The sequence below is a fragment of the Sinocyclocheilus anshuiensis genome, unplaced genomic scaffold (assembly GCF_001515605.1).
Source record: "Sinocyclocheilus anshuiensis isolate Anshui unplaced genomic scaffold, SAMN03320099.WGS_v1.1 scaffold293, whole genome shotgun sequence".
NCBI classification, from domain to species: Eukaryota; Metazoa; Chordata; class Actinopteri; order Cypriniformes; family Cyprinidae; genus Sinocyclocheilus; species Sinocyclocheilus anshuiensis.
In genome coordinates, this window is record NW_015540858.1 from 205,033 (window position 1) to 215,713 (window position 10,681).

General features: G+C 33.9%; 1 protein-coding gene across 2 annotated transcripts; it reads left to right on the top strand.

The window, feature by feature from the left end:
• The first annotated feature begins 88 nt into the window (after window positions 1-88).
• LOC107687900 (gamma-soluble NSF attachment protein-like) lies at window positions 89-8,487 on the top strand. Of its 2 annotated transcripts, none has more exons than XM_016485380.1 (12): window positions 89-334; window positions 1,970-2,037; window positions 2,536-2,620; window positions 3,327-3,344; window positions 3,507-3,537; window positions 3,616-3,725; window positions 3,859-3,925; window positions 4,027-4,097; window positions 5,835-5,913; window positions 6,030-6,109; window positions 6,990-7,119; window positions 8,113-8,487. In XM_016485380.1, the coding sequence occupies exons 1-12, from the start codon at window positions 168-170 to the stop codon at window positions 8,251-8,253; spliced, it is 1,047 nt and encodes a 348-aa protein (XP_016340866.1). In that variant the 5' UTR covers window positions 89-167; the 3' UTR covers window positions 8,254-8,487. The 2 variants fall into 2 exon arrangements, with proteins under 2 accessions (XP_016340866.1, XP_016340867.1); XM_016485381.1 differs by having other exon boundaries at window positions 277-334; window positions 1,933-2,037.
• Window positions 8,488-10,681: the final 2,194 nt, after the last annotated feature.

A 10,681-nucleotide genomic window follows, 5' to 3' on the forward strand; every position in this document is an offset into this window, starting at 1 on the left:
ATAAATAAATAATTATTATTATTAATAATAATAATACATATATTTTACTTATATATTTATTCAACAAATAAATATATGAGTAGGCCTATAATAAAAAAGTGTGAATCGCAGATGTTGAATGGTGCATTGCTGCATCCACTCGGGCTCCCGTAGAAAAACACCGTGACATGGTTGAGCTCTTGGAGAAAATCAGGATAATCTGCGTAACGGTCCATCCTCATCCTCATCCTCCCGAGCGGCGGGTCGGTCTGTCCTCTTCACCCACGAAACCGAGAGCCATGGCCGCGCAGAAGATCAACGAGGCGCACGATCACATCGCGAAAGCCGAGAAATGGTGAGATATGGAATATTCTCATATGAATGAGCGGACAGAACAGATCTCATGCATTTCCGAGTTCCGATCGGCCTGCTGTCTGTCGCTGTCAGTCAGACTGCCACTAATACTGCTAGATTAGCGGATGCAGCTGGCTTTTAACTCATTTATCGGTGCAATCATGTCCAGATGATTAATGCTGAAGGATTCTGATGCGCTTTCATTATAATATTCCACAGCGAGACTGACTGCGTAATCGCGCGTGCAGTGATAAAGGTTACCTTGGCGACAGCTGCAGTGGTCCTGATGTGGTCATTATTATGAGGGTTCTACTGATGATGTGGGCCATTCCTGAAATGCAGTGCATGTTTATATGCCCATCATGTAGGAGAGTACCGGGGCAAGTTGTCACAGGCCACACATGTCAGTAAACAGAAGATTTTGAGTCTAAAGTTCAATTACACACCTGTGTGTTTTTTTTTGACACACTTTGCATACACCTAGTTCAAAAACTAAACTTAAATTATGTGCATTATTATGATATTTTTTTTGTAATACGTGTTCCCTTGTGGAAAAGAAGTACACTTTAGCATACTTTACAGTTTTTCTCAGTCGCTTTGGTGCATTTCTCACATCACTATTTACATTTGCACAACAGTTAATGCAGTTCTCAAAACAATTAGTACAAACTGCAAAACCTAGTTGATAACCTGCATTAGGAGACATTTTCAGGAAAAAAAAGATTTAAACATTTTTTTAAAATTTGCTTGACAGATTTTGACTAGTTCAACATTTTTGTATGTAATGACTCAAGCAATGAAATGAGGACTATTAGTTTTATATGGAATGACTATTCAGCATTCACAAGTATAGTTAATTTTGACTGACATGACATAAGCAAATGATAATGTTATAAAACAGCAGAGAGTTGTATGAAAGCAATTGATGCATGTCCAAAAGCATTTGCAATTTGTTCGAAGGAATGAGAAACTGCTACTATGATGTGCACAAATGACTAAATGTTGTGGAGGTTGAACTAACTGTTGTGCAAATGTAAATAGTGATGTGAGAAATGCACCAAAGCGACTGAGAAAAACTGTAAAAAGAGTACGGAAAATACTTGAAAAGAATTTAAGTGTGAACTGAATGTAATGTTTCAAACACCTACTATTGTATTTACAATTAAACGAAAATGCATTATAGTTTAGTTTAGTTGAGCCTAAGAGTGTTTTCTGGCTAAAGTACATCTGTATATGTAATTTCATAATTGTATTGTTTTTAAAACATTATTAAAGTGTACTGCTGAATATACTGACAAGCATTCATGGTAAACTAAAGTATACTTTAATGTAAGTTCTGTTGAAATTTGTATGTCATGTATTTAAATAAATATTTTTGTTAGTTATTTCTAATGATGAAATTGCATTTGAGTGCATTTAAAATATATTTACTTCTAATGTAATATCGAATAACACTACAGTTAAAATTTTATTCAAGTACTTTTTATGTGCTATATATATTGGTCTTCACATCAAAATAAGTTTACTTCTTCAAAAGTTATACTTTTGAAATAAACTGCAAGTGCACATGCAGTACATTTAAGCGCACTTCTTTTTCAGTGAACACCTTAAAATAGTTGAATTTTACCTCATGCAGCTTGAAGACCAGCATGACCAAGTGGAAACCTGATTATGACGGAGCCGCTTCAGAGATGGCAAAAGCAGGTGATGAATACAGATGTAAAGTGACGTCTTGCATTGATGTTATTGATGAAGGTGATTATATATAGGCCTGTCACGATAACAACTTTTTGTTGTGTAATATATTGACCCAGAAATAATTGTGATAAGCGATATTATTGTCATTTTAAAGACCATTTTATGCCACTGAATATATAATCATAATGTAACAACAGCATAATAATGCAAGAAGGCCTACACACTTCCAAACGACAACAAACTTTTCATTTTTAAGAATATTTAGATCATGGAAATTAAGTATAAAAATATTAGATACCTTAAAAAAACTTGAATAAATAGTAAATAAATATTTTCTAACAAAAAGTGCAAAGTAACAAGTAGAAAAAAGAAAAAGGCACAAAAATAATTGAGGTCATGTACATATATTGTGCGATAAGTCGATATATTGATTATTGCGACAGGCCTAATTATATATAGTGAAATATTATGACTATAACATAATGTCTGTTGGTGTTATATCAGCTGTGGCTTTCAAAAACACCAAACAGTTTGAACAAGCGAAGGATGCGTACCTAAAGGAGGCCGAGTACCACACAGAAAACAAAGCGTATCCTTCTCCTGCACATCAGACTCCAGTTACTAGTTTAGGACAGAAGAAGAAATCCTAATTATCATAGTTAATTTAACAAACAAGACTAATTATTGTGCAGTACAGATATATCAAAGGGGGTGTCAAAAGTTTGGGGACTTTGGTAAGATTTTTATTTTTTTTTTGTAGAAATTAATACTTTTCCACAAGGATGCATTAAGTGACAGTAAAGACCTTTATAGGCTTTTATTTTAAATAAACACTGTTCTTTTGATCTTTCTATTCATCAAAGAATCCTGGAAAATAAATGTATGAAGGTTTCCATGGAAATGTTAAGCAGCACAACTGTTTTCAACATTGATAATAATCAGAAATGTTTCTTGAGCAGCAAATCAGCATATTAGAATGATTTCTGAAGATCATGTGACACTGAAGACTGGAGTAATGATGCTGAAAATTCAGCTTTGATCACAGAAATAAATTACATTTTACAATATATTACAATAAAAAAACAGTTACTTTAAATTGTAATAATATTTCACAATATTACAGTTTTTACTGTATTTTTGATCAATTAAATGCAGCCTTGGAGAGCAGAAGTGACCTCTTTTTAAAACATTAAAAAAGCCTACCGACCCCAAACCTTTGAACAGTATAGCATTTGATTAACTCTTGGTTTTATTCTCTCATTCGGTACTTATATTTACTTAACTAAAATTCACAGACTCTTCCATGCAGCAAAGTAAGTGAGCATTAATATTTCAAATAAATATTAGGCTATACTTATTAACCCTAAATCTATACAAACAATCCATATGCCAAACTAATCTATAGTTTGCCAATTTCTTTTAATATACATCTAAACAATGGCACCCATCATAACTCATGCTGTTCTTCTTCTCAGAGCGTATGAACAAGCCGGCATGATGCTGAAGGTGAGTTGGTCGCGCAGTGATTGTTATGGATGGCCTGTAGGTTTGAGGCATGTCTGAATGTCTCTTGTATGCCGGCAGGACATGAAGAAAATGCCTGAAGCCATTCAGCTGATCGAGAAGGCCAGCATCATGTACGTGGAGAACGGGACGTCTGGCACTGCTGGAATAGCCTTGGACAGGGCTGGGAAGTGAGTAAACAGATCGAAACACTTCCTGAGAGGTTATTTGTGTAGTTTCTCATGTGTAAATAATTATAATATGCATGCATGCAAAGGTTGTGTTACCATTACCTGTGTTAACTAGTGCCATCTGCTTCTTCAGACTCATCGAGCCGATTGATCTCGAGAAAGCCGTGGACTTGTACCAGAAGGCTGCATCTGTGTTTGAGGTGAGGAAATGCAAACATGATTAATAAATAATCCTGTAAATGACCAGAAATCATCATTATATCATGCATAACCCATGTGTACTGCTTTGTGATGTGTTCAGAATGAAGATCGTCTCAGAGAGGCCGCAGAGCTTCTGGGAAAAGCCTCCAGACTTCTGGTGAGACTGCGCAGGTATGTCTTAAACTAAAGCATTAAACTGCCCAGATTATGCTCATTTATTATGATTAACATGATTGAAAGTTCAAAAAAACACATGAAACGCTCTGTTTAAGTTCCTGTTGCTTTAAAGCTCCGCCTTCTGAAAAGCCAAGTCCACTCTGATTGGTCAGCCGACCCCCATCTGTTGTTAATTGGTCAACTGCTTAGAGTGTGTCGGAACTGTATGCCCCTTACCATAATCGGGTTTCAACAGCTGTAAACAGTATTACTGTATATCTACTGTATAGTAACTGTCGTCTGTATTGGAAGTCCATATGATGTTTTTTTTTTGCCCTCACGCTGAAAAAAACAGCGTCTCCTCGACATCACTTCATTGTTCTTTTTGGGCGGGCATTATGCAAATGTGCAACATGGAATCATAGCTAAATCACAGAAATAATGGCAGGATTACAAATAAGGCATTTCAGGCAAGATTGGAGAGATGAAGTCTCTTTGATTTTGAATTTGTGCTTGTAACAGCTGTATTACTCACTAAAGGAAATGTAAAATTAAAAAAAAGCATAATAGGTGCCCTTTCAGCATTAATAGTCCATGTCATTTATAATAACACCTTTATTGAGTGTTCATTAAATTGCATAGTTGCATATAATATCATTTAATTACCTTCATTACTTCACTAGCTCTCCTGATGACTTCACAACAGTGTTAACTAAAACTAAAAATATCAAAAAACATTTATTAATTGAAATAAAATAAACGTTAACAGAAATCAGATGAAATATTTAAAAAAAGTTACAATTGATTTAAAATTAAGACCATTTTTTTAATAAAAATGACAAAAACACAACACAACAGAATTACTAAAACTTAAATAAACAGAAAAACTAAAAATGAAAATATAGAAATAAAAACGAATTCAAAAATATTAATAAATACTACAGTAATAGAGTACAAAAATAACACTGCTTCACTATATAAATCTTCACAGTACAATTAATTATAGTCTATATGAATTAAGCGCTATATTACAAGTCATCTGAAGTCATGCCATAGCATTATCTGAGACACAGAACCGAATTATAGTCGTTATTCACTGATAATCATCCTCATTAGCTTTTCTGATGCCTTCAAAAGTGTTGTTACCTAAACTATTTAAACATCAATATAACAGAAATCGAATAAAATATAAAAAAACCTTAAACTTATCTTCAGTTAGCTGCCAAGGCAAAAAGTTAAAGTACTAAAGTGACTAAAATTGAAATAAAAATGAAAAAAAAATAAAATAAATAAATAAACAGACATTTAAAAAAATGAATAAAAACACACAGCATTACTAAAACTTTTACTAAAATTAAAATATAAAAATAAAAACTAATTCTTATGTACTTGTTTTATTTCAGTTAGTTGCCACATTTCTATTTTTTGTTTGTTTTAAGTTGAAGTACTAAAATGACAAACTAAAGACGAAATAAAAATAAAAACTACATTTTAATAAAAATGTAAAAATCACAAAAAAATTATACCAAAACTTTAACTTAAATTAAAGTGAAAAAATGTTAAATATATATATATATAACCTGAAATACTATGTATTATAATAATGATAGTAAACTAACACTGCTTTACAGCATGAATCTCATTCATGATTCTGTATGTTCAATGCTAGCTGTTCACGGTACATGAATGAACCAGTGAAACGTGTTCTTTACTTACAGTGTGTGTTGTTTCCGTTGTGTTTCTTGTCCTCAGGCTGGACGAGGCTGCTGTGTCCCTTCAGAAAGAGAAGAACATGTACAAGGAAATTGAGAATTACCCGACCTGCTTTAAGGTGCGAATACTGACATTCAACTGGATTTTACCTCATGTAGTTTTTGGAATAAACTTTTAATGTACAATTTTGCTTTATAATATTGCATTAGTTTCAACAGATGTTTGATATTGCAGAAAACCATCGCTCAAGTGCTGGTTCATCTCCACAGAGGCGATTTTGTGGCCGCAGACAAGTGTGTCAGAGAAAGTTACAGGTACGAACGAGTAACATCATCATCCTTAAGATCAACTGCATTAGCTCTGATCAGTGTAGCGAATCAGCTCAAAGGGGAAATATGAATAATTAATCATAACTAGTTATAATTAATTATAAATATTTAGATCCGCTGTAGATATTTACTTGACCTCTCAGGGTCAATTGTCTGTCAATTCTAAGAACGTTAATTTCCTGGTTAAGGGAAATAACTTTCTTACTGTACAATACTACTCAGAGCATGTAGCAAAAATCTGCATGATTAGGAACTGCGGTTATGAGCAAACAATGAACAACTTCAAGTGTGATACAAGTAAGACTTTATTAACTACATAAACACTTAAACTAGTCTAACATACACATACACACACGCATACAGTTGGTATAGGAAAAGGAGTTAAAGTTTAGGCAGTAAAAAGGAGAGAAATAAGGAATGAAGTTATGGAACCATTTGCATATTCAGCAGATCTAACACCTGAAGGAAACATCAGATTCTTAGTTCAAACACACTAACAACATACACAATGACCTGAAGGATATGCGAGTTCATTCAAAGAAAGGTTTTCCTATGAATTAATTAGAGAACAGTCCATTTCTCTGGGCATTATGTGTCTTTCCTATGAGGAAAATGAGTGAGTTTATCTCCCCGCATTCCTTTGGGCAATAAAACCAGTGATATCAGCATTGGTTGCCATGGAACCAGAGGCCTGTTCTGCCTTTCGGAGGTGTTAGATGCATTTCGGGGGAAGGGTCCATAGACCCTCGTAATTGGCCCTTTGTTTAGGTGAGGGGGTGTTAGATATTATTTGTTAAATATAACAAATAGTTGTGTGTCTGATTGGTCCAAATGCTACATCAGTATGAAATATTGTGTTGTTCAGTCTCCCAGGGTTCAGCGGGAGCGAGGACTGCGTTTCCATGGAGACGTTACTGGCGGCGTTTGACGAGCAGGACGAGGATGGGGTGTCACGCGTCTGCAACTCACCTTTACTGAAGTACATGGACAACGACGTGAGTGTCAGACATCATTTCACTCCAAACAGAACAATACTGTGGAGGAAAAAAACTAAAACCTCATTACGCTCAATAAAGGAGTCATTTAGCTCAGTATCTGTGAGTTAAAATAAAATTATAATATTTTCTTCTTAAATTGTATTAAATTAAAATAAAAGTATAAATAAATAATAACAATAATGAATTTAAAATTAATATTTTTTTTGAAAGTAGTCTTATGTGTAAAAACAGTTACAATTTAAAACAACTGTTTTCCATTTGAATTATTGTATTAAATGTAATTTATTCCTGGGATGTAAAGCTGAATAGAAAGTTCAAAAGACCAGCATTTATTTGAAATAGAAATCTTAAACGATATAATGTCTCTTTCAGTTTTGATCCATTTAATGCATCATTGCTGATGAAAAGTATTAATTTCTTTAAATTCATTTCTAAAATTTCGAGTCTTATTGACCCCAAACGTTTGAACAATAGTGTACATGTTAGTATAATTTTTCTGTAAAATGTTCAAGACCGCTTATCATTAAAATTGACGAACAAAATGAACAATGTTTACAAAAATATTTTAGCTTTCAATGTTATCTTAGTATCACTAAAATATATCTATACTATATATATTGTTTTCATTGTTTTTTAGTAATTTTGTTGTGTATTTTTTAGGTTATTTTTAATATGTCTGTGTAGTTTTTATCTTTTTTTATGTTTTTTTTTAAAGATAATTTTGTACTTCAACTTAAAACAAAAATGCCTTTGCAACTAGCTGAAATAAAAGTTGTTTTTAATATATTTTATTTTATATATTGCTTATTTAATTTCAAGTAATTAAAGATTTGTTTTGTTTTAATGGTTTTAGTTTTAATTAACAATAACCTTACTGGAAACGTATCTACTAGGCATAGGCATTTACTATATTTCCAAAAATCCAATAATCATCTTGACTGAAATATAATTCAGTGATAAATAGCTGTTTTCTCGTCTGTGTTTGTGCAGTATGCCAAGCTGGCGATCTCTCTGAAGGTGCCCGGTGGAGGCGGCGGGAAGAAGAAGAAACCTCCTGTTGCTCCTCAAGGGGACAGCGCTGGCCTGCCACTGGCGGAGGAAGACGACGATTACGAGGGAGGTTTATGTTAATGGAGAGAACACCCGACTACTCCGTGTGTGTGTGTGTGTGTGTGTGTGTGAACGAGCATATCAATGTTTCCTCCCTTTGTGCAGAGAGTCATTCCTGAGGAATTATGTTCCTGTTTGTCCCGCCTGTAGGAGTGTCCCGATTTCATTGCGTTTACACATCAGACACACAGAAAAACTACACACGTGGGCACGATGAAAACCGGGAGGCTTGTGACTGTCCCATTGACTGCCAAGTAAATGACACTGTTAAGGTCCAGAAAAGTATGAAAAGCATCGTCAGAATAGTCCATCTGCCATCAGTGGTTCAACCGTAACGTTATGAAGCGACGAGAATACTTTTTGTACCCGAAGAAGACAAAAATAACGACTTTATTCAACAATTCGTCTCCTCTGTGTCTCTCCGCATCACCATTTTGGAGAATATCCGCTGTCAGCCGCGCTGCACAGATGCGCTGTTTTCGTTCAAATCAAAGCGGAAATACACGTAGAAAACATATCCGTGTGGCGCGGCTGACACAGAATAGCGTACGCTGCTTGCGTTCAGCTCATATTCTCCAAAATGGCACTACAGTGATGCGGAGAGAAACAGAGGAGACGAATTGTTGAATAAAGTCGTTATTTTTGTTTAACTCTTTCTGTTTTCATTTAAAAACATTTTCGCTGAAAGTTTGAGTTTGAATAGCTTGCAAGAGCGCGATTATAAATGCAACTTTTAAAAAAATGACAACTATTACTACCAGTGTTGGGGAAAGTTACTTTTAAAGTTACTCACTCATATTGCGTTACTCCATTAAAAAGTAACTAATTGCGTTAGTTACTTTTTATGGAATGTACAGTAATGCATTACGCTACTTTTGTGTTGCTTTTTGTCACCTGGTCTGGTCTGGGCTTGCTTATTTATTTTTAATAACAAAAACCCCAAAAGTTATATTTTTGGTAACTGTAAAGGCCCTTTCACATCAGAAGTGAAATGAATAAGCCTCTGCACCTCACTCCCAATTTCTCTCAACACGGGACAGGAGAGCTGTCAGTCAATAAATGGGAAAAATAAAGTTACTCAGATATTTGCTTGTAAATTTAAAAGTAATGCATTACTTTACTAGTTACTTGAAAAAAGTAATCTGAATATATGATGTAGAATAAAGTGTGTAAATATCTTGTGTTAAACCACAGACCTTATTTAACAAAAAAACCCATTCAAAAACCCCATTGACTTCAGGGTGATGTAACGATGAAGATGAAGAAGCATACACTCTAAAAATGCTGGGTTAAATACAACCCAGTGCTGGGTAAAATAGGGACAAACCTAGCAATTGGGTTGTTTTGACCCAGCGGTTGGGTTACTACCCAGAAGGTTGGGTTTAAACATTTATTCAAACCACTGGGTCAAAACAGCCCAATTGCTGGGTTTGTCCCTATTTTACCCAGCACTGGGTTGTATTTAACCCAGCATTTTTTAGAGTGCAGAAACGCTAATTTTCACGTTTTGGCCTACAAAAATCCGTCATCCTTTCAGCACACTTTTGACTGCAGTGTTTTCAATCAAGTTTTAAACACTTGTTTTCCATTGGTCAAACAATCAGGTTGTCCCGCCCCAAAACTCACACATTGGTTGAACCTGTAAACTGTAAACACTGGAAGTTTTTGGTGTGTGTGTGAGAGAGATCATATTGTTGCATAAATTGCGTTTAGAAATGTTTTCTTTTAATTTCATAATGAAAACGTGAAGTTGTGTACAGAAACTGTTAATTCTTTTTATTTGTGAACACTGTGTGATGTCAAAGTGATGTTAAATCAGTAATACAATTTGTAAAATACTATAATGTTATTATTATGTACAGTAATTTATTGTGTTGTTGAAATGTAAATGTCGCTGTGGAGTGAGGTGTCATGCTGCGTTTCCAAATATACAACCTGACAGTCATAAAGATGCAAAAATGACTTAATAAAATCAATCTACACTGTTTGGCTGTCTGCTGCTAAATGTGTTTTCTTCTGAACTATCTAGAGAATTATCTGATAAACTCAGTGAAGATGATTTATGAATATTCTACAAATATTCAGCAGCAGCAGCAGCAGCATTCACAACTCATGCTATAGAGAAGCCAGGAAAGAGGGAGTCATTTGAAATAGTTTACTTGAAATAAATGTTAACTTAATAAATAAATAAACAAACAAACTTAAACTGATTATCTCAACTATTTTCCAAGGTAACAGTTCTCATTTTCATTTGGTTTGAGTTGATCTACTAAAATAGATCAAATATAAAGGCAAAAATGTATTAAAAAAAACGATATAGACGTGTAAAAATAATATTAATAATAAATATATTAGTAAAATTATTATTAACAATAATAAAATAAATACATTTAAAAATAAAAAAATTTAAATGAAATGGAAAATATAAAAACAAACACATATATAACAT